This window comes from Dryobates pubescens, chromosome 35, assembly GCF_014839835.1.
Source record: "Dryobates pubescens isolate bDryPub1 chromosome 35, bDryPub1.pri, whole genome shotgun sequence".
In the NCBI taxonomy this organism is placed as follows: Eukaryota; Metazoa; Chordata; class Aves; order Piciformes; family Picidae; genus Dryobates; species Dryobates pubescens.
In genome coordinates this window covers 167,205-190,445 of record NC_071646.1, presented here as the reverse complement: position 1 = coordinate 190,445, position 23,241 = coordinate 167,205, and the positions used below count along the sequence as shown (strand labels likewise).

Sequence of the window (23,241 nt, the reverse complement as noted above, 5' to 3'; positions counted from 1 at the left end):
GAAAAGAAATGTTTGCATTTTGTATTGTCTTTTTTTAATTATTAAATGGAATTTCTTGGTGTTGATCTTTCAGAAAGCTCTGGCTCCCAACGCTTCTGGTAAAGGTTGCTAGCAGCAGGAGCCGGAGCTGCTCTCATTGTTCTCTCAGATGCTTTCAAAGGCATTTGGGGTTTGGGGTTTTTTTTGACACCCCCCCCCCCGAAGTTTAAACCCTGCACCCTTGCAAGCCATGACACAATGTCCTTATTTATACACAGGCAGTAGAGCAAACATTGCCCTTTTTTAGCCCAGAATGTGCAGTGGGGCAGGGACTGGCTGAAGGAAGCAGAGGGGGTGGAAACTGTTCCCTACCCTCAGCCCCAGCCCCTTTGCTGAGCTCCCACCCAGCACCTCCTCATCCTCTTCATCCTGGGAACCCCCCCCAGCCCATCACTGGTTTGATGGTGCAGCAGAAGCCTCCAAGTGGGATTTCCTCTCAAACTGGGGAAGCTGCTGCCATGGAGCAGAGCCTGGTGGTGCAAGGTGGCCTCAGGAGACGACAGCACAAAGTAAAGGCTACAGGATAACTGCAGGGGTTCTACCTGCACCCCACCGTGGATAATTGTTCCTGATGTGAGTGCAGAGCTATTCCTGCTCCCTGCCCTGAACCCCTGATCAGGATTCCTCCCTCAAAGCTCCAACCCTCAAGTTCACATCCCCACCACCTTGACACAGCATTTGAGACCTTTCCTGCCAGAGGCAAGCAGCAATTCAACAGACCCTTCCCCAGAAGGTTTGGAGGAACACAACCAACACACAGCTGTAGGAGTCCTGAAAGTTTATTGTTGCCCCCTCAGTAGAGGCGCTGGGGCTTGCCCATGGTGCTCTTGATGTACAGAGCACGAACATTCTGCCAGTTCTTCTTCAGCAAGGACACCAGGAAGTTGATGGCCAAGTGGATATTGTAGACCAGCTCATCCTCTGTCATCTTCACATGGCCAACAGCCACAGCCAGGCACAGCACCTGGGGACATGGACACTAGGGTCACTCAGGCACCATTACACAGCAATCACTGCCAGAAGAGCTCAGTGCTGCTCTGAACTCTTCAGGGCATCCAATGATCTCCTGCCAGCTGGACAGGGCTTCTCCAGCTCATCCATGGGGCAGGGTTGCCACTGAGCTCAAGGTATTTGGCATGTGACTCTCATGACTGTATCTGGTGGCATCTGAATGCCAGCTCTGAACAACAACTTGGAAAGAGCACAAAGGTGACTTACCCAAGACTGGTTTGGGTTGGAAAGGACCTTTAAAGTCTATCCAAGCCCCTGCAGCCAGCAGTGACATCTGCAGCTAGAACAGGATGCTCAGAGCCCCAAATGACCTGGCCTGCAATGGTTCCAGGGATGAGACATCTCCCACCTCTCTGGGCAACCTGGGACAGGGTCTCATCACCCTCAGCACAATAAATTTTCACCCACCAGGTCTGAATCTCTCTTAGTTTCAGACCATCACCCCTTGTCCTGTCACTACAGGCCCTGCTCAGAAGTCTGTTCCCAGCTTTCCTATCAGCTCCTTTAAGCACCGGACAGCCTGGGGCAGCAGGAGCACCGGAGACAGCTCGGAGCTGTGCTGAGCTGGTGTGGGAGCAGACCCTGCTTTAACCCCATTGAGCTGCTGCAGGACTGACCCCGAGCTCCAAACTTCATCCCAAAGCATGGCAACAGCTTCACTTTCACCAGCCACCAGCCCTTCCTCTCCACATACAAAAGACAGAGAACACAAGGAGCTTCTGAGGGCTGCTCCCCACAGGGCAAAGACAAAAGGGACTTACAGGCAAGCTGCCAGGCCAAGGATCGGGACAGCCTGAGCTGAGCACTTCAGCTGCTAGAGCCTCTGCAAACCATGTCCCTTTCCTGCCAGTTGTGTCCCCAGGCCCACACCTCGGCCACCCAGAGCTGTCAGTGCTCGGTAACACCCACAGGTCCCATTCAGACACCAGACTGAATGGGGGTGGTTTAGTCCTGGAAGGTCTCAAGAGCTGCTCCAGAGTTCACTTGGAGAGTTAAGTCCTGCGCTCTTCTTTGGCAAAGCACAACTCCCTCCCCAAGCTGGGGACATGCTTGCCTGTGCCCCACCCTGCCACTGGCACCCCCTTCCTACAAAAAGCATTAATTAGCATTGGTTGTGCCCAGCACTGACACATCAAGATCATCTCCTAATAGTCTGCTCCCAGATCTTTCAGCCAGATAAAGGCCTCCACTCCGGGTGACAGCTCAGTGCTCCCCTCCCTGCAGAGGGAACTGTCACCAGCAACACTTCAGGGGAGATGCTCGAGGGACACCTACAGCCCAGCCCGCAGAACAGCCACGAGCAAGCGACAGCAGCCACAAGGAGCCCTCAGCAGGGTGCTGCTCTAGAGGGCAAAGGCACAGCTTTACCTTCTTCATCTGGAATTTGATGGTAGATTTGACCTCATCCACCTTGGCCACCAGGTTCTCGTTGTGAGTGAGCAGAGAAGGGAATTTGCCAGCTTTGTTCAGACCCGGACCCAGGATTCGAGGAATCTGCTTGATCAGGGACTCGGAAGCCAGGAAGGCATCGTACTTCTTGGCTGGGAGAAGCATGGGGGTGAGGAACCATCAGGGTTGAGGATGGACTTGGCTGCTACACCGAGACTGGGACCATCAGCTCATCCAAGACTGAGGTGCCCCACTTCCCTCAGCCTTTTGATATTCCCAGAGCCCTGCCAGGCTGACCCGAAGGCGTTTTCACTCAATTCTACTAGGAATCATTCCTGTCACTGTGGCCAGCACCCCACCCCCCAAAACACAGCTCCACACTGTGACACTCAATTTAAATCCTGAAGTTGAAGTCCAAACCTCAACTCAGCTTTAGCTGCTCCCCAACCAGGAAAGTAAGGAACAATAGCTAACAATGAAACTTTGAGGGAGGTAGTTTTCCTGTGTCCTTTTTTCCCTGGAGAAGAGCATCAACTCCACTCCTGGAGGACTGATCTGTCACACCTTCACTCTTGACAGCTTATTGGCTGTTCTGGAGAGTTTCTAGACAGATTCAGGCTGACTTTGGCTAGCTTTTTATTCCTGCAATTAACAAAGACATGGAAATCCGAGCACAGGGAAAACCATCCCTCCCGAGTCATCCGGGGTGACCTATGCCACCACTCACCCAGCTTCTTCACCAGCTTCTTGTTTTTGTTGAGTTTCTTCAGAGCCTCTATGTCCATGTGAGGGATGTCAACTGCTTTGGCCTCATCACAGTGCTGCTGGTCCCCCAGCAAGCAGACTGAGAACTTGGGCCGTGGAGTTGACTTCAGCCTGGGGACAGAAGATTCAAATGACTATGAACCACCAGCACCGCACGCTTCCAATGGGACCCACCACAGAGGTACCTTACCACAGCTGCTGGGCATCTTCCTCCACAGCTTCTAACCTGCTTTCTCCAGCAGGTCGGTGGGGACAGCACAGAGGCTGCCCCACCTCCCCTAATGTTTTAAGACCCAGGGTAGGGGTCCGTCCAGCCACACCCGCTCAGCCGGGGTGGTCTGAACTACCCGAGCGGTTCCGCACCGGGCCCCCGTGCCGTGACAGCCGGCGGGGGCGCGGGCCGAAGGCTGGGTGGGAGCTACAGCATGGCGAACCTGACGGTGCCGGAGAAGCGCTTGTCCTTCTGCGGGTCGTAGTTCTTCAGGCTGATCTGCAGCTCCACCGTCTCCACAAATCTGAGACATTAGAGAGAGAAGCGGCGCGGGTGAGGGCCCAGCTGGGCTGGGGATCAGCGAGCCCCGGCCAAGCGCCGCGGCCTGTCCTGCGCCCGGTGCCGCCATGGCACAGGATCGTACTTGCGCTTCTTGGTCTTGCTGCCCTGCAGCACCTCCTTCACCGCCTCGTACAGCGTGTCGCGGGAGACCTTGCTGCTGCGGGGAGGAAAGACAAGGCGGGCTCAGGGCTGAGCCGGCCTGGGCCTCCTGCGGGCCTCCGGGACAAAGCCCCTCAGCCCACACCAGCTCATCCAAGCTCCCCCTCTGCAGCCCCAAAGATCGGCCCCCGCTGCCCGCACTCTGCCAGCCGCCCGGATCGCCCCGCAGTTGCCGGATATGCGAGGATGGCGGCGGATGGCCCCGCCGGGCGCTAACTCACCTCATGGCGCCGGCTTGCCGTGACAGAAAGGGGGGGAGTGGTTTTCCCATGCATTATAAATAGAGGCGAAATCTCGCGAGACTTGGTGATCGTGCCATGTTGAAAGCGGCAGTGTATGACACTGTCTGGCCGCCATGTTGAGAGTGGCGCGGCGCGGCGCGGCACTCTGTAGCTGCCATGTTGGGAGTGACGGACTGTGGCACGGTGAGCACCGTATTGGGCGTGGCGGATCGTGCTGTGGAGGGTCCCACCGGCTTCCCCGCCTCTCGGCTCCCCTCACGTCTGCATCTCCTTTGCTGGTAAACGACCAGCTCTGGTCTCTTTGCCTGCTGTCTCAGTCTACCAAACCAGGAGCCCCTCCATAGCTTCGCAGCGCAGTGATGTAGGTACACACCCCAGGAACCCCGATCCCCAGCAGCCCCTGCGTGAAAGGCTGCCAGAGCACAACGCTGTGCTGCTGGAGCAGGTTCCTGCTCTTGGGTTTCGGTGCTATCAGCTATCCTTGTTAAGCTTCCTGCGGCTGCGGAAGGGCTTACAGCGCCAGGCCGCTAGGCGCAAGCCGTGCCTCCGGCCTCGCTGTCTGCGGTGCGCGCGCGCGTTGGCCGCCTCGTGGCTCGCGTGCCCGATGTCGGCTCTGACAGCGCAGTTCCGAGGGGCGGTGCGCCGAGCCCCGGAACCTGGATGGTGGCATGCGTGCGGCTGAGGCGCGGCGGTGAGCTTCGGTGTTATGCGGGTTGCGGGGCGGAGAGGGCAGGGGTCGGGTCCCGGGGCATGGCGCTCATGCGGCGCGCTCAGCCCCTTCGGGTTGCCTAAAGTGGGTGCGGGAGGAGGCCTGCGAGGCGGCGGAGATGGCGGCCGAGGGGCAGCCGAGGCTCAGCGAGTTGCTGCCGTCACCCCTGTAGCCAGCAGCCGCCATGTCTCCCGGCCATCCCCAGGGTATCTGGGCTTGCTATGGTGCCAGGCCATGCCTTGCCCTGCCATCTCTTGAGCGGCTTCGCATCGCGCCTCCATCTGCCCTTCCTGGGGCACCGCCTGCCCCATCCCTTGCAGGGGCGCGGCTCCGCCAGCAGCGCTGGTAGCGGTTTGCACGGCAGCCGTCGCAGCTCAAAGGGACCATGCTGGGATGGAGCCTTTGCTGGGAGGTGAGCTGCCGTGCTTCCCAGGAGGTGTCAGCCCTAAAAGCAGCCAGTCTGCAGCAGCTGCCTCTCCGGTGTCAGAAGCATTTAGGTTAGAGGGCACTAAGCATCACACAGAGTATGGCTGCACCCCTGGGCGCTGCAGGGATGGGCAGTGGTCAGATTTATTCCTGGAAATTAAAATGATAAAATATTAGGCTATCTCAGAGATGACTCATAAAGAATCCACTGTGGCTGTTTTCAAGGATAATCTATTGGCAGTGTGCCTCTGGTGAAATATTTTCATGAGGGTCTGGTAATCTGTAATTCTGTTCCTCAGAAGCCTGGGAATTAGGAAAGGGAGGAGAGAATGAGGATGCTTCCAGGGATACAGCTTATCATCCAGCCCCTGACTTCCAGCACAGGACACCTGCCTGTAGCTTCAGACTTTGAAGTAGTCAAACTTTTCCTGCAGGTCATGTAGAGGATGGGAAGGGCTTGATGGTGTCATTTGCACTACCTCTAAAAGCAGGCTGTCAGGAGGCCTGAGAAGCTTTTACCTCCTCTGTGGCTGTGGAACAGATTGCTAGCTCTGTCAGCCCTAGGTGTGGGAATGGTACACACAAAGAGTGGTTTAGCCTGGCCCAGGCTGCCCAGGGCAGTGGTGGAGTCTCCATCCCTGGAAGGTTTTCAAAGCACTGGAGATGTGGTGCTGAGGGACATGGTTTGGTGGTGACCTGGCAGTGCTGGGTTAAGGGTTGGACTGCATGATCTTGGAGATCTTTTCCCACTCTCATGATTCAGCGATTACAAGTTTTTCATGTGTGGAATGGGACTGTTGAAACCCACTGCATTCTGTGACCCTCCAGACATGCACCTTGGAATCCTCACCTTCAGGGGAGATAGAGTAATGTCCTCTTTGCATCAAATAATTGGGTCACTGAAACAGTATCACAAGGCTACCCAGAGCTGTGTGAAGCGTCTTCACAGCCTATCAAAGGCAGCAGCAACACTTTAGGTCTTGTATTTTCTCCCAAGTGCTGATACTCCAACAGAGTAGAGGAAAATAAATCCAGGGCCTTGCTGACACCATGAAAAGCTCCCAGCTGAGTTTGTCTCGTTGCTTTCTACATTAGATCCAAACCACTTAGCACTCATCATCCTTTCTGCTTCTTGGCTTACAGGGCTGTGCAGGGCAGCTGCTAAACAAACCCTGACTGGGGTTCTTTGTCCTGAATCCTGTCTGGGAAGAGGAGGCTCCAGCATTTCTGGGAAGTGCCTCCATGGCTCTTCAGAGGAAAGCTTGACAAATAACAGCTCCTATGCAACACTTTTGCTGTCTTCTGTGGGAATGGTTTCCTCGAGAAGATGCAGCAAAGGGGACAGCTCCTGGGAGCAGCACAGCTGGCCTCTGCAGGCAGTGTTCACAGCTTTTTATTAACCCTTTCAGGTGAAAAGCTGATTGAAGGGCAAGTCATTGAGTTCAGAAAGGTGAGGACCTCTTTGCTTTTAGATGTGGCTACAACTGTCTGTGTTCCACCTGTCAGGCTCCTCTGTCAGCCTTAACAAGTCCACTAGGTGCAGGTAGTTTTAATTCCTTGCCTGTGGTTTTGAGGCCGAGTGGGCAAGGACACAGAGCATGTGATTTCGTGAGAAGATTTTAGCAATCTGACAAGAAGGCAAATCTGGTGGTGTAGGCAGATGCTGGAAGTGTTGTCTTACCCGTGGGCTCTCTCACAGTTGTCTGAGAGATCAGAAGCCTGCAGACAAGGCCAGTAAGCTGCCTGCTGTGTTTGTGCCAACCGTGGAGCCCAAGCAGAGCCTGTTTCCTGTGGGAGCAGTTGGACAGGATTTTCCTTTGAGCTATGAGACAGTGCTTCTGGAGGTGTTTGGCAGAGGAGGGTGGGGATTGTTGAGAGCAATGCCACCATGACCCAGCAGCCACCTCCAAAATGAGGTGACATTAAACTGAGAGGTGATGGGAACTCATTTCCTGTGGCAGGCGTGAGAGTGGCACAGAAGAGTCCTCCCTGAGCACAGAGTTAAAAGGGCAGGTGGCAATTGCTCCTTCCCTTTGGGCAGTGCTTCCTTCACCCTGCAAAGCACCTTGTATGCCATCTCCCTTTTCTGCTCTGTTCAGCACTAAGGTTTGCCAGTGGTGGGAGCAGTCTTAGCCCCGTGGAGAAGGGCAGGGTGGCACTGCTGATGTGAATGCCTTCCTGCTCGGGTTGCTGACCTGCCCCATGCTGCACAGGGAGGTGTGGACAGGCAGAACCCAGGGGAGCTGCAGGGGGCTAGATGTCTGCTCACCTGCCTTGGTGCAACCGATCCCAAACCCAGCAGGGCTGGAGCCTTCCCAAAAGGCATAACTCGAGTTCACATCATTAAAATCTCAGACGAGGAAGCTGCAGCTTGAGGCAGGGAGGGGACTTTTCTCTGCAGAAGACAGCTTTTGATTTCTGAGCTGAATGAGAGGCTTCCAAATCCCTCCCTGTGAGCCCTGCATTGTCCTCCACGCTCTGTCCGTGGGGAGGGAGAAGCCCAGCGATGTGTCCCGTGGGGCCGCGATGTGCCCCGCGGCTGCTCCGCGGTGTGCCCAAGCAGATGGCGCTGCTGCTTCGCGCGTCCCCCGCCGCCCGGGGCCGCCGGGGCAGGCGGCTTCCTGGAACCGGATCCTCGGCCTCGACGGAGCCGCCTCTGCCGCCGCCGCCTGTCGCCATGGACCTGCGAGCGGAGCTGCTCAAGTCCATCTGGTATGCGTTCACCGCCCTGGACGTGGAGAAGAGCGGCAAGGTCTCCAAATCCCAGCTCAAGGTGAGTCCTCAGAGGGGTTGGGGTGGCCCCAGCCTGGGGCTGGCAGGTGGGGAGGTGGTGTGCAGAGTGGCTCCAGGGATGCTTTTTCATCCCTCCTGGGTTTCCATGGAGGAATTGTTAGATGTTAGGATTAATGAGACCCTGCTGTCACCTCCACACTGCTTTTGGTGAAGTTCTCCGGCTCTGCCTCATCTCCCTCTTAAAAACAGGTTGGGGCAGTTCATGCTGAAGCATATTTTCTAGCTGATAATTAGGGGAATCCTGATTTTGGAGTGTTTTCAGTCTCTTACACTTTTTGTCTCCAACCAGCAGCCCAAACTCAGCCTCCTGTGCTCCTGCTTGTCGGGGCACCCGCGCTGGTGCTTCCGGCACAGCCAGCAGGTCGTGAGGTAGGGGCCGACCAGTTTTAAACAAAACTCCTCAGTGGTCTGGGCAGAAATAACAGAGAGCTTCACTCTGCTCCTCCACCCCATGAGCACCTCTGCAGCAGGCTTCAGCCTTCAGCCCTTTGTCAGAACCTATGTGGCTTAAAAACCTTTCTGTTTGCCTCCAGGATGGAGTCAGATGGACTCCGCCAGGCTCTGCCTCAGCTTTGCCAACAATTACTGATTTGGGGTGGGTTGGTTTTTTTTTTCCCTCTTTGCAAACCAGAAGACTCCTCTTTTGTTTTCTTGTTTTGGTTCTTTGGCTGCTGCTGGGGTTGAAACTGCAGGTTGGAGCAGGGGGCTGCAAGACCTGAGCTAGAAACATGCAAAGCGCAGGGAGGGGTTGCATCAGAACTTGACAGCTGCTGCCAGTCTACAAGAGAAGTTGTGAAATGCCCTGCAGAAACCTCTTTATTGCCTCTGTTTTATAGGGCTTCCCCCAGGACAGCCTGCAGGGATGGAGCTGGGCTTGGCAGTAGGGGCATGCTTTGCCCCAAAATGAAGGGGGCTGTTGGCAGAGGTCCAGAGGAGAAGCAGTGAAGCCAGGTTCCTCCTGCTCGGCTGCAGCCGACAGCCTGGCCCAGCAAGTCCCTGCACGAGTGCCCTGCGAGCCACGCTGCCTGCTCAGCCCTGCAGGAATACCTGAGGGAATTAGGGAAAATCCCAAAGCAGACCAGGGCCTCATTCCCCTCACTAATCCCCGGGGAGGTGCTGTGCTCCCCTCACAGCATCCCCTGCACCCAGGCTCTGTGTCTGGAGCCCAGCCCCAGCAGTGCTGCTGTGAGCAAGCTCAGCACTGAGGCCGCAGCAATTCCCTAGAGAGTGTGCGGGGGGGACCAGGGCCTGCAACCCCCCGTGCAGAGGCTGTGGGGGTGCTGGGGACAGAGTCTCCTCAGTGGTTTTGCCCAGGATGACATTTTGGAGGGGAAAGGAGATTCACCCCTGCTGCTTTGCCGCCCGCGTTGGGTGAGGGGATGGGTTGGGCTGCGCTGCTGTGTGCTGCAGCACAGCTCTGGGTGACTTGAGGCTGAGGCCAGCTCATTTCCATCACTCATTGCTGCCAGACTTTGGCTCAGGTTTGCCTCAGCCTGTGCAAGCCAATTCTGCTGGTCCAGAGAGAAGAAATCCAGGGTCTCACCAGCTTCAGCAGTGAAGTGTTAAAGCCACAGTGGCCTTGCACTCTCCAAACTTCTCCTGGGTTGTGCTCTGCTCCCTCACCCAGGCAAGAAGGGTCTTGAAGAAGGGTGGGAGAAATGTTGATGCTCACAGCATTTGCACCTACTGAAACAAAAGCAGCCCCAGGAGCTGGGAGGGGCTTTGCTGGGAGCTTTGCTCCCCCAGGCTCTCTCCAGGCAGCTGCCCAGGTAGATTCAGCGGCACTTCAGAGCACGGTGGGGAAGCTGTGGGAAGCTGTTGGGTTGAAGCAGTTGAGTTCTGGGCACGTGAGTGTAGGTGTGGAGCTGCACAGGAAGGAAGGACAGACTGGTGAGTGAGTGCTACGTGGAGAGAGGTCAGGGAGGCCTGTCCCCAGTGCGGGTACACAGCAGCCCTGCTCCTGGAGGAGTGTTTGTCCTCTCCATGCCATCACAGCTTCCCTGGCCAGGCTCAGGGAGCGACTCCCCAGCTCCACAGGTGCTGGCTGACGGATGGCAGCTGTGTGGGCAGCTCAAGGGACCCTCACTGCTGGCAAAGGCTTCTGGTGCTGGGGATCCCCATGGAAAGGATTCCCTGCATCCCCAACTCCACAGAAGCTTTGATTGTCTTAGAAGGACAGGTCTGCTTGTACAGAGGGAAACCGAGGCAGCAGCAACACTCCCTGCACGCTTTCAGAAGCCTCAGTCCCCTGCTGTTGCTCCCCGAGGCCAGAGGGATTTGTGTTTAACACAGGGAGCTAGGCTCCACCCCAAAAGGGCAGCCCCAGCCCTGGCATCGCCCCAGGCATCACCCACGGGGCAGAGGAAGAGGAGCTGCATTCTCCAGGCACCTTAAATATTCCACCCCTGGCTCTGGCTGGGTCGGCAGGGGTGGGAGTGAGGGGTGAGGTGGGGCAGGAGAGCAGAGGGTGCAGAACAGCATCAGGGCTGGTGCTAGGAAGGATTTGGGGTGCTTGGGGGTATCAGGCAGACCTCTGTCCCCCCCAGCCATGCCCTGCGTGCTGCAGGGGAACGATTGTGTCACCAACCCACTCGCAGAGCGTCCCTTCCCTTCTCCTCCATCACCTTCCCCTCCTCTCAGAGCCTGGTGGGGGCTTTCCCACCTCTCCTCTCCTGTGGGGCTGGGGCAGCCCCAGCTCAATGCATCCACCCTCAGCCTGCCCAGGGCTTTGCTCCCCACCCTGCCCTACTTCCACTTTGTAGGTAACCACTCCAGGAGGATGGAGGGGCTCAGAGTGCTGTCCATAGCCAGGGGCACACAAAAGAGAGCAGCTGCCAGGGATGAGGACAAGGGCCCATGTTGGAAAGGGGGAGCAGCGAGCGATTCCCAAGCTTTTAATCCATCCTGACAGATTTGTTTGCTACCTGGGAGGATGCCCAGGGTGTTCCCATCCCTCTCCACTCCAGTGTGGCCCCTGAAAGGTGCAGCTGTAGCAGCAGTGCTCTGGGCTACAGCCACTGGGTGCTGGTGCACAGGGTGGAGTCCTGCTGATAACATCGGTCCAGAAGGTGGAAAAGAGAAAGAAAATCTGGTTGAGCAAGAACTGTCTTCAGCTGCATGGCCTCCAGCAGCTCCTCTCCTGCTGGGAGGAAATTTCCAGCCCTGCACGGAGAGGAGCAGGAGTGCTGCACACCATCTTCCCTTGGAACCTTGGCAAGCTGCTCACAACCTGCTTCTGGAGATGGTGTCAACAGATCTGCATTGTCTGCTTCCATTCCAGACTAAACTTCTCTCCAGTGTCCTATAAATGTTTCATTTTTTCATCTTTGCATCTTGCTGTGCCACTCTGGCCCAAAACTACCACGGCCAGGCTGGGAGCTGTCGTTAGCTCAAGAGGTTGCTGCGGAAAGCTGCCCAACTGCACGGCTTGGGGTGGCTCAGCATCTTCTCTAGATCAAAACTGGAATGCTTGTACCAGCCCTTTGGAAAAGCAACAGCACAAAGTTCCCCACATGCCAATAAATCAAATAAAAAAGCCCCAAAACAACAATTTCTGCCCATTTTAAATGGTGTTGAGGTTCACACTCAGGAGGGTTCTGCCATCCCTCTGCCAAACCCGAACCTCAGCGCTGTGGCTGCAGGGGGTGGTGCCAAACAGGGGGGCATGGTCCTGAAGTGGGTGGGTGGCACCATGGGGATGTGTTGGGACAGAGTTGGAGCTCAGTCATTCACTTTCTCCCCATGCCTTGTGCTCGGCCAGGTGCTGTCCCACAACCTGTACACAGTGCTGTGCATCCCCCACGACCCCGTGGCGCTGGAGGAGCATTTCCGTGATGATGACGACGGGCCAGTGTCCAGCCAGGGCTACATGCCCTACCTCAACAAGTACATCCTGGACAAGGTGAGCCCTGGGACATCCACCCAGACCTGCTGCATCTCAGGTGGAGACACCTCAGCATCCCAGGGGAGCACCACGGCTCACTGCCCTCTGCTTCTGGAGATCCTGTGTCTCGATGGGTGGAAAAAGGGTAGGGAAAGTTGGGGAGCACTGAGGATGGCGAGACCCTGGCCCCGATTGCCCAGAGAAGTGGTGGATATCCCATCCCTGGAACCATTCCAGGGTAGGGTGTCTGGGACTCTGAGCAACCTGCTCTAGCTGCAGGGGGTTGGACTGGATGGACTTTGAAGGTCTCGTGCAGCGCAACCCAGCTGAGGTTCTGTGATTCTGTGGATGCAGAGCAGGTGAGGACGTTCACACTCAGCATCTCCATGACGGGACTGATGTCAGCCCCTGCCATCAGGGCTGGGTGCGGGGGAGCATCTCAGCCCACATGTCCTGAAGGGCTCAGGGAGAGAAACCAGCCCCTTTGTCCTCTCCACCTCTGCTCAAATCAGAGGGGTGGCCTCATCTGGCGAAGAGCAGGAGGAGCAGAGGCTGGCGGGGGCAGGAGCAGAGGCTGGCGGGGGCGGGAGCAGAGGCTGGCGGGGGCAGAGGCTGGCGGGGGCAGGAGCCGAGGCTGGCGGGGGCAGGAGCAGAGGCGGGCGGGGGCAGGAGCAGAGGCTGGCTGGGGCGGGAGCAGAGGCTGGCAGGGGCGGGAGCAGAGGCTGGCAGGGGGCAGGAGCAGAGGCTGGCAGGGGCAGAGGCTGGCGGGGGCGGGAGCAGAGGCTGGCAGGGGCAGGAGCAGAGGCTGGCAGGGGCAGGAGCAGAGGCTGGCGGGGGCAGGAGCAGAGGCTGGCGGGGGCAGAGGCTGGCGGGGGCAGGAGCAGAGGCTGGCGGGGGCAGGAGCAGAGGCTGGCGGGGGCAGGAGCAGAGGCTGGCAGGAGCAGAGGCTGGCGGGGGCGGGAGCAGAGGCTGGCGGGAGCAGAGGCTGGCGGGGGCAGGAGCAGAGGCTGGCGGGGGCAGGAGCAGAGGCTGGCGGGGGCAGAGGCTGGCGGGGGCAGGAGCAGAGGCTGGCGGGGGCAGGAGCAGAGGCTGGCAGGGGCAGGAGCAGAGGCTGGCAGGAGCAGAGGCTGGCGGGGGCGGGAGCAGAGGCTGGCGGGGGCAGAGGCTGGCGGGGGCAGGAGCAGAGGCTGGCGGGGGCAGGAGCAGAGGCTGGCGGGGGCAGAGGCTGGCGGGGGCAGGAGCAGAGGCTGGCGGGGGCAGGAGCAGAGGCTGGCGGGGGCAGGAGCAGAGGCTGGCTGGGGCGGGAGCAGAGGCTGGCAGGGGCGGGAGCAGAGGCTGGCAGGGGGCAGGAGCAGAGGCGGGCAGGGGCAGAGGCTGGCGGGGGCGGGAGCAGAGGCTGGCAGGGGCAGGAGCAGAGGCTGGCAGGGGCAGGAGCAGAGGCTGGCGGGGGCAGGAGCAGAGGCTGGCGGGGGCAGGAGCAGAGGCTGGCGGGGGCGGGAGCAGAGGCTGGCGGGGGCAGGAGCAGAGGCTGGCAGGGGCAGGAGCAGAGGCTGGCGGGGGCAGGAGCAGAGGCTGGCGGGGGCAGGAGCAGAGGCTGGCGGGGGCGGGAGCAGAGGCTGGCGGGGGCGGGAGCAGAGGCTGGCGGGGGCAGAGGCTGGCAGGGGCAGAGGCTGGCAGGGGCAGAGGCTGGCGGGGGCGGGAGCAGAGGCTGGCGGGGGCAGGAGCAGAGGCTGGCGGGGGCGGGAGCAGAGGCTGGCGGGGGCAGGAGCAGAGGCTGGCGGGGGCAGGAGCAGAGGCTGGCGGGGGCGGGAGCAGAGGCTGGCAGGGGCGGGAGCAGAGGCTGGCAGGGGCAGGAGCAGAGGCTGGCGGGGGCAGAGGCTGGCAGGGGCAGGAGCAGAGGCTGGCGGGAGCAGAGGCTGGCAGGGGCAGAGGCTGGCGGGGGCGGGAGCAGAGGCTGGCAGGGGCAGAGGCTGGCGGGGGCAGAGGCTGGCAGGGGCAGAGGCTGGCAGGGGCAGGAGCCTTCTTCCTACTTCCCACATGGCTCAGAGGCACTTTTGTTGGTCACAGCAAGCCTTGCTGGCTGGGTGCTTGTTTCCTCCAGGCAGTGAGGAGAAGAAAACTGGCCCAGAGCTTTCCTCCACTGTGTGCTGGAAAGAGCAGGGCCTGGAGCTGGCTGCAGTAACTCTTCCCTCCCCTGCTGCTTCCCCGGGGCTGAGCCATGCTCCCCACAGCACATTGTGTTCCCTGGTGGTCTCTGTGTTGATCTTGCCTTGCCCTGAGCTGGTCAGGAGCTGCCCAGCCTGGCCCAGGGATGCTGATCTCAACTGCCAGGGTCTGGTCCACAGCAAGGGAGGGCAGAGCCTTCCCAGCTCCATCTGCCTGGGTCAGGCAGCTGTCCAAGGTCAGCTCAGCCCAGCCCAACCTCTCCATCACAGAGCAGTCAAAACCCTTCCAGTTTCCCATGTGGTTAATTACAGAACAGCATGTTGGAGAGGACCTCAAGGATCATCTGGTCCAACCTCTGTTGGGAAAAGCTGGGTCAAAAATGACTTTTAAACCTCCTCCTTCTGGTTTCACCATGGCTAATAAAATCCCAGAGGCAGCCTGAAATGGGAAGTGGCTTTTCCTAGTAAGAGGGGCACTCAGCTTTCCACCACCCAGAGGTTCTGCTCCAGCTCTGCTGCTGCAGGCTGAGGCTTGCCCTCATGCTTGCTCATGTAGCTGGGATGGAGCAGTCAGATGCAGCCAGGCTCTCTTGGTCCCCATCACAGTTCACCAATGCCACACTAAAATTGTGTACCCAGCAAGTGGTCACAAAAGCTCACAGACAGCAGGGCTGAGTGTGATGGAAGTGACCTTCCTCCCTCCCTCCTTCTACTGCTGCCTGCCCAGGGGCCATGGCTTCTTCTCACTGAGCCCCAGCTCCTCTTTATGGTCAGCTGGGATAACAAGAACAACCCAGAGCCATGGAGGCACTTGGGAGGGCATCAAGCAGTGCTGTGTGTGCTTCACCATGAGGCTCCTGCTGGTGCTGCAGACTCTGTTAGGACATGGCTGAGCCACCATGGCCATGCCACAGTGCTGAGTGCTGCAGTGATCCTGTAGCATCTTCTCTGCTAGCCAGGACACCTTGCTAAGGGACCTGTGCTGGGGACACATGCTGTGGTATCGTGGGTCAATGACCTTGTGCTTCTCACTGGCTAGGACAGGAGATTTCAGCTGTTAGTTTCTTCCCCCCAACCTCCCCTCCATAGTCTTGCAGCACCTGGCTCACCCCCAACTCCTGCCCACAGGTGGAGGAAGGAGCTTTTGTCAAGGAGCACTTCGATGAGCTCTGCTGGACACTGACAGCCAAGAAGAATTACAAGGCTGACCGGAACGGCAACAGTGTTGTGTCCCACCAAGATGCCTTCAAGCTCTGGTGTCTCTTCAACTTTCTGTCTGAAGACAAATACCCTCTGGTCATGGTGTCAGATGAGGTAGGACCTGCCTCTTCCTGCCTGTCATCCCCTTCCTTCCAGGGCTCTTCATGCTGGCAGAGCCCCACGTGGGTATGACACATTCTGCTATCACTTCCTGGCAGGGCCCACCACATCCTGCAAGATGCGGTGCCTCTGGGGTGTGACAGAGAGCAGCCCAGGGGTGGCAGAGGGGCCTGTCTGCCCTGGACACTCCCCACTATGCCCACAGCTACTCCTGCTGCCCAGGGAGAGGTGGGGGTAGCTGGGAGGGCCCCTCCAAAATGCTGATGCCTCTCACACAGAGGTGTCTCAGAGGATGCGGTTTGGGCTGGTCCACGGTGCCCGTCCATGGCTCAAGCCGATGCCAACAAGCTCTTGCCTGCTGTGAAATGAATATGCCAGTTCTCAGAGCTCCAACCAAGGAGCAGCTGCAGCTCAGCTCCTCCTGGGGCTGGTCATTTGCCTCAAGCCCTTCCACCTCACACCCAAGGATTGAGTCGAGTATGGTGTTGGAGGACTCCTGATTTCTGTCAGGAGGAGAGATGACAACCCCCCATGAAAGTCTGGCACAATGGGAGGCTGCTCCTCAGGCTGGACAAGGCTGTCCCCCTTTGTGCTGCTCTCAGCCCATGTCACCATGAAGGCAGTGGCAGAGCAGACCCACCTGTCCCTCTCTGTGCCCACCCCTAGCAGATACTCACCTCCTGCTCAGCACCCTGGCACCATTTCAGGTCAGGTTGTTTGGGTCTCTGAGCAGCCCAACCCGCTCTAGTTGGGGATGTCCCTCCCAGCCCAAACCAGTGGGAGATTCTGTGACCCAGAGAGGCAAGAGCCAGGCTGCCCCAGCTGCCCAGCAAAGCCTCTGGCAGTAATCTCCAAATCCCCACATTCCACCCTGCGTTTGGAGGGGGAGGTTCTCAGCTCAAACCCCCAGGAGAAGGTGAGCAGATCTGGGGAGGAGGGACAAACTCAGCAGCTAAGAGCAGCCTCACCAGGAATTGCTCATCTTGGGGGGCAGCTGCTGCCTGCTTCTGCCCCACCAAACCTCCTGAGATCAGCAGAAAAGCCAAAGAAAGAAACCCAAAAAAGGCAGAGCCAGAGCAGCAGCCCAGGGCTGCAGCTGGAGGAGGGCAACCGCACTTCCTGCTCCCCAGAGGGCTGCTTCCTGTTCCCCAGCCCATGGCAGACTGAATCAGCTTTGGGCTCACGAGGCTGAGCTTAGAAAACACAAAAAAAGAGATGCCCTGAAATAATTCCTGCCCTTTGCCTGCTGAAAAAATCCAGCTGGGTGTGGGGACTCTGCTGTGGTTCTCCTCTCTACAGTCACCCAGCCAAAGTGGGCCCCACTTCATGGGTAGAGGAGAAGTGGCAGCAAAACCTAAGCTGAAGGAAGTCTTCCTGACACCTGCCAACCACTCCAGCCTTTTTCAAAAGACATCTACTGAGAGTTTCATCTCCTCTGGGGGCCTCTCGCTCCCTCTGCTCTTTCACAGCTTTTTCTGACGTCAGGTGGAAAGCAGCAGTGCAGAGGTCAGGGCCAGGGTTGGAGACACCTTTCTGGCAGCACTGCTCTGCCCTCCCTCTGGCACTCAACTCCTGCAAACAGGCCAAAACAGCTCAGCATTGTGGTTAAAGGAACAACCTCCCAGCCGTGGTCAGGATCTAAATCACTGTCAACTTCCTGAGCCTGCCTGCTCCTTTGACCACCTTGGCCATGACCATCGACTGGCACAAGGGGTGATACCTGGGGTGATACCTCTGGGATAAGAGTCCTGCACCTCCAGGCTAGAAAGAGATCTGGTCTTGGGCTCTCCAGAACGGTCAGTGGGGTGGTGGTGGCTCTCATCTGAGTTCCTCTTCCCCACAGGTGGAATACCTGCTGAAGAAGATCTGCACAGCCATGAATGTGGAGCTGAACCCCTGTGAGCTGGAAGATTACCTGTGCCAGGAGCCACAGGGGCAGGGAGGGCTGACGGTCTGGCAGTTCCTGGACATGGTGAACTCGGGGCGGTTCCTGCGGGGCATCGAGCAAGAGGCTGTCAGCATGGCTGTGGAGGAGGTGTACCAGGAGGTCATCAAGGATGTGCTCAAACAGGCAAGGAGCCCACAAGTCCTGGGGCACAAGGAGCCCAGGTGTCCTGGGACACAAACCCCATCCCCGTTCTGATCCCGGTGTCTCTCGGGCGCAGGGCTACCTCTGGAAGAAGGGCCAGCTGAGGAGGAGCTGGTCGGAGCGGTGGTTCACGCTGAAGCCCAGCGTCCTGTCCTACTACAGCAGCGAGGAGCGGCGGGAGGAGAAGGGCAGCATCGCCTTGGACAAGCATTGCTGCGTGGAGGTGCGGCCTGGGCCGCGCTCAGCTCGGGGACAGCAGATGCCCTTCCGGCCCTAGGAAGGAGAACCCAAGAACAGAGCTCCTGGCACCCGTGGGCATGGGGGACGCCAGCGGGCGGGGGGGCGAGGCGGGGCACAGCGGTGACGCCGTCGCTGTCCTGTCCCCGCAGGTGCTGCCCGACCGCGACGGCAAGCGGTGCCTGTTCTGCGTGCGGACCCCGGCCCGCACCTACGAGATGAGTGCCTCCGACACGCGGCAGCGCCAGGAGTGGACGCTCGGTCTGTGCCCACCCTGTGCCCTTTCCCAGATCCCCCTCCTCGCCGCCGTGTCCCGCTGACCGGCCCCCTCCCTCTCCAGCCATCCAGACGGCCATCCGGCTTCAGGCCGAGGGCAAGAGGTCCCTGCACAAAGACCTGAAGCAGAAGCGCAGGGAGCAGCGGGAGCAGCGGGAGCAGCGCAAGGCAGCCAAGGAGGAGGAGACGCAGCGGCTCAAGCAGCTGCAGGAGGAGAAGGAGAGGAAGCTGCAGGAGCTGGAGCTGCTCAAGGAAGCCCAACGGCAGGCAGAGATACTCCTGCAGGAGGAGGAGCAGCGGCGCAGGCAGCAGCATGAGGAGATGCAGAGGACCCTGGAGATCCAGCTGCGGGAGGCTGAGCAGGTGGGAGTGTCCTTGCCTTGTGTCATGCCGCAGGACTGCTTCCCTCACGGGGTGGGTGCCCTGGGCTGGGTAACTGCAGGGCTCATGGGGAAGCCCTTCCATTGCCCATGGCAGCCCAAAGGGGTTTGGAGGAGCTTTTAGGAGCATGTCCTGCTCTTGTAACCATGCTGCTGCTACCCATCACCTCTGGGCTCCTGGGGGCTGTGAGCTGAGCATGAGGGATGGGAGGGGTCACCACAGACGTGTGAGGTACTTGAGGAGCAGGAGTTGAGGACAACCTGCTCGGGGGGGTAAGAAGGTGGTGGGCAGGTGAGAGGTGAGTGCTGGTGCTGGGATGACCAGGGAGCCCATTTCTGAGCAGGGAAACAGCCTCCTCTGGAGCGCTCTCCACAGGCTCTCCCAGCTGTGGGAGACGTCTGGCCCTGTACACTCGGGCATGAGGGGGAAAGGGGGCCCTGGGGATGGTGGTGGTGACCCTACCAGGCACCCATGCTGCTGGGTCCTCTCCCCGGCGCAGGCTCGTGCCTCCATGCAGGCAGAGATGGTCCTGAAGGAAGCGGAGGCCGAGCGGCAGCGCAGACGCATCCTGGAGCTGGAGGCCATGCAGCAGCGGCTGCAGGAGGCCTTGCAGCAGGAGGTGAAGGCACGGCAGGACGAGGAGGCCGTGAGATATGCCCAGGCCAGGTAGGACCAGGGCATCCCTGCTGCCCCTCTGTGAGCAGCCCCATGCCCAAGGCAGTGGTGGGACATGGGGATATGCCCCCCAGGGCAGTGGAGTGCTCCCTAGATTGGACTGGAGTGTGCTCAGTCTGCTGGCAGGGATGGGGGAAGCTGGTGAATGGAGTGGCAGGGGGTCATCCTCACCTCTTGCTTTTTGTGGACAGGCTACTGGCTGAGGAAGAGGAGAAGCTGAAGCAGCTGATGAAGCTGAAGGAAGAGCAAGAGGAATATATCATCAAAACTCAGCAGGAGAAGCAAGTCCTCAAGCAGGAGATGGAGAACAAGAACAAGTGTCTGGAAGAGGCACAGAAGCAGCTGGAAGAAGTGAGAGTGAACAGGCAGAGGGTGGACCAAGATGTCATGGTGAGCCTCACAGTGGTGCCACGTCCTTCACCCTGCAAGCCTCAGGGGACTTCCCAGCCCTCACTGTCACCTCCATAATGGGGAGGACGCTGCAGCTTGTGGACCAAGATGGCCTTGTCTCGGGGAGTTTCTGAGCTGTGCAATTCACAGGCATGGGGTGGGAGAAGGGTGTCCTGCCCTGGGGGGATGGGACAGGGGTGTTCTGCCCTGAGGGCACAGTGTCAGTGTGCAGCTCAGTGTCAGCAGTGGCAGTGTGTGCAGGGGGAGGACTGGAGGAGGAGTAGAAGACCTAGAGGAGGATGAGCTGAGTCTCCATCGCAGGGGAAGCCTCCAGTGCAGGGAGGGAGGCTCCTGCCTGCAGCCCCAGGCGGGGGCTGTGGGACTGCCAGCTCACCCCTCTGCCCCTTGCAGGCAGCCCAGCGGAAGCTGCGCCAGGCCAGCACCAATGTCAAGCACTGGAACGTGCAGATGAACCGCCTGATGCACCCCATCGGGCCAGGAGGTAAGGCAGCAGCCACCACACCCTCCCTGCCCCTCTGCAGCATGCTCACACTGGGGCCTGGGCTTACAGAATCCCAGCATGGAGGGGTTGGAAGGGACCTCTTGAGATCACCCAGGCCAACCCCCCTACTAAAGCAGGGCACCCACACCTTGCCCAGGATCACAATGGCCAAGGGGGATTGGAAGCTCTCCAGAGGAGACTCCACAACCTCTCTTACCTACCTCTCCCACCCATCTTCCCTGTTCTGGGGTACCCAGGGGCTGGAAGACCCCCCACCTTTCAGAAAAGATACCCCAATGTCTCTGACAAGGAGACCCAGGACACAACTGGGACCCCAGGGAAACAGCTCTCTTCTCTGTCTGTCCCCAGACAAGCGCACGGTGAGCGGAGGAGGCTTTGCTGGCTACCAGCCCCTTCTCTCCCGACAAGATTCCTCCCTCAGACTCAAGCAGAAGGTAGAGGATAAAGGCAGCGACCCCAAGAAGGACAGCAGCAAGGAAAATGTGAGCAATGGTGGGGACAGCAGCATGCCACCATCTCCAGATGTGGACACCAAGGCTGCAGAGCCGACCAACTAGCCTGGCAGGATGGCAGAGCACGGCAGGGACTGCTGGGACCCAGCACATCCCTTTGGGCACACACAGTGCCCTCTGGATGGGGACAAGTGGGCACCAACATGGAGCCCAGAGGTGACTACATGCAAGGCAGAGATGCTCCTGTTCCTTTGGGGAAGGGCTGCAGCCACGATGTGCCTGGAGGCTCAGACAGCCCAGCCCTGGGCTGAAGGCAGCAAGGCCTCCTCCTTTTGGCTGCACAGCTGTGCAACGAGGACGCCACTCCCCACTCTCTGGTTTCCACACTGCCTAAAAAGAATTCCACTGGTGGGTCTGGACAACATGGCCCAGGGCTTCAGTTCCCCCTTGGTTTCCAGCAGCAACACTTCTGCATCGCCTGACGTGACCTGGGTGCTGCCAGGGGTGCCCTGGCAGGCCGAGCAGTGCCCAAGAAAGGCCGGGGAGTCCTTGACTGCCTCCTGCACTCCCTGAAGGTGGTGGCTGGTCACTGAGGTCACCTAGATGTTAGCAGAAACCAACAAGCAATAAAGGTTTTGGAGCCTCTAGCCTGCAGACCTCTTTCCCAGCACATCCATGGCCCTACAGGAATCAATGCAAGGTTTTGATTCCAGCTGTGGAAGAGAGACATGGAAATAACTCAGAACCCAACTTGGGGAAGAGGCTGTGGAAGACCAAGAGGGACACAGATGCTGGTAAACTGGCCATAGATGATTAAGGCCCCTCTGGGTGGCTAGGCTGGCACAGGAGTGACATCTCAGGGGGCCAGCACCTCTGTATGATTAATTAAGTGTTCTTGGGCATGGTGCTCTGGGCTCCAGTTAGTTCTTTGCCCTTTCCCTGAAGCGGAGAGTCCTGGCTCAGGATCTGGGTCAAGACTTGTGAAAGGCAAGAGGAAAAACTCCAGGGGCCATGTGAACTGGGAGCCAGGGGATGTGGCAGCTCTCCAGTAATCCTGGCATGGCCTTTCTCCTCCACCTAATTTGCTCCCCAAAAAACTAAGACCAAAACCCCAGTGTGCTGGTGGACCCCTGCACCAAACCAACCCCCACGCCGACACCAGGGTCAGATTTCCCAGCAGCTCTGTTTCAATCCAGCCCCAGTTACCTGGGATTTGGGGTCTTTACTGTATGGGGTACAGAGCCCCCAGTTACATAGGGGTCCCCTCTGCAAACAGTCACTGGCAGCAGGCATGGAAAGTACAGGGCCCAGCTGCTGCTCGCGAGGAGATTGCGAACTGTTTGCTACCCTGAGCTCTCAGCCTTTGCTCTCACAGCTCTCCCCCCACACAAAGTGTTTCTTTTTCATGTTTCTCACTGCCTGACAGAGGCCTTTCTGTGCCTGCCAGTAGAGTAACGTGGCTGCCCCAGAACAAAGTGGCTCTGTATGGCCATGAGGGTGACAGGGTGGCCCCGTGCCCTGGTCCCACACAGCCTTGCTGATGCACAGGGAGGGCATGGGTGGCTGCAGCTCTTGTGCTGACAGCTGTGGTGGACCTGGCTCTGTAGGGGCTGCAGGTCAAGTTCATCACCTCTCTTTCCCACTGCTCTGGGATGCAGCAGTGTGGTCCTGAGCAGCAGCATGATCCCTCTAGCCCCATACAATCCCCATGCAGATTTGGTGTGCCTGCCCAGCTCTGTGACATCCCAGTTGGTCCATGTGACACAGGATCCCTCCAGAGCTTTTCTGGTGGAGTGGGACCTCCTCAACATCCTGCAGCAGAGGCCAGGGCTGTGTCTTTTCTGGATGCACCCTGGGGCTCCTGGCAAAGCTGCTCCTTGCTGTGTGGACCCATGGGCAGCGCAAGGAGGGAGTGTGCTGAGCACCACTGCTGGGAAGGAAATGGGCTGGGTGGAAACGCACCGACAGGAGATGGCACTGTCCCTTGTCAGCTTCATCTCACCCTGATCGGGCATCAGGACAGGGCCGTGTCACGCCACTCCTAGGCAAGGAGGATAAGTGCCACTTTCCCTACGGCCCGTGCCTCTGTGCCACAGCCTTGTCACAAGGGCGACGCCTGCAGATCCTCTTCACGAGGCTGTGTCCCTGCCACTGACAGTGTCGCTGCTTGTCACCAGCCCTGGGGCTGTGTGGGCCCTCCTTAAGGCAGCTCCCCAGAGCCCAGTTCCCATGGACTGCTGCAGGCAAGGGCAGGCACCCGAGGGAAGAGTCGGAGGCAGTGCCAGCGCCTGCCTTCGATCTGCCGCCAGGTCTGGCTGCACCTGGGATCTGCCTCATCCTCCCGGAGCAGCTGGCCGAGGGCTGGAGCTTTTCCGAAGTTAGCAGCTGATGAGCAGCAGCAGCGTGCGCCCCAGCACCCCCGGGAAGAAGCTGCAGCAGGAACTCCAGAGCTTACGGCTCTGCTGCCACCATCCCTGTGCCAGCTGCGTGCCGGTGGCCTCTCCATGCGCCAGGGGATGTCTCTGCGGGAAACCTGGAGCTCGCTGTGGGATAACATCCCGCGTGTGAGCGTTTGCAGTCAGACACAAACTTTGCTGCTTTCAGCATAAACGTTTCACAGCCCCGAACCCACAGCTCCACCCCGGCTCCGCCGTCCTGCTGTGCTGCGCTAAGGGAGGAAAGGTAGCGGTGGTGGCTGCAGGAGCAGCTGGCGCCACCTACTGGCGGGATACAAGTTCACCCCAGCCCATGCTGCATGGGCGTG

General features: G+C 58.9%; 2 protein-coding genes across 4 annotated transcripts; one reads left to right on the top strand and one right to left on the bottom strand.

Moving 5' to 3' along the window:
- Positions 1-802: 802 nt before the first annotated feature.
- On the bottom strand, positions 803-4,167 carry RPL10A (ribosomal protein L10a). Its single transcript, XM_054176533.1, has 6 exons — positions 4,138-4,167; positions 3,840-3,914; positions 3,639-3,719; positions 3,167-3,315; positions 2,419-2,591; positions 803-1,003 (listed from the first exon to the last, which is right to left on the bottom strand). The coding sequence occupies exons 1-6, from the start codon at positions 4,140-4,142 to the stop codon at positions 833-835; spliced, it is 654 nt and encodes a 217-aa protein (XP_054032508.1). The 5' UTR covers positions 4,143-4,167; the 3' UTR covers positions 803-832.
- Positions 4,168-4,791: 624 nt separating this feature from the next.
- On the top strand, positions 4,792-21,117 carry DEF6 (DEF6 guanine nucleotide exchange factor). 3 transcript variants are annotated; one of them, XM_054176423.1, is made up of 12 exons: positions 4,792-4,849; positions 6,703-8,066; positions 11,847-11,987; positions 15,263-15,448; positions 17,298-17,525; positions 17,620-17,766; positions 17,933-18,041; positions 18,121-18,419; positions 18,937-19,103; positions 19,304-19,502; positions 19,914-20,004; positions 20,374-21,117. In XM_054176423.1, the coding sequence occupies exons 2-12, from the start codon at positions 7,800-7,802 to the stop codon at positions 20,580-20,582; spliced, it is 2,043 nt and encodes a 680-aa protein (XP_054032398.1). In that variant the 5' UTR covers positions 4,792-4,849; positions 6,703-7,799; the 3' UTR covers positions 20,583-21,117. The 3 variants fall into 3 exon arrangements, with proteins under 3 accessions (XP_054032398.1, XP_054032399.1, XP_009904489.2); XM_009906187.2 differs by lacking the exon at positions 4,792-4,849 and having other exon boundaries at positions 5,816-8,066; XM_054176424.1 differs by lacking the exons at positions 4,792-4,849; positions 19,914-20,004 and having other exon boundaries at positions 5,815-8,066; positions 20,374-20,504.
- The last annotated feature ends 2,124 nt before the right edge of the window (positions 21,118-23,241 follow it).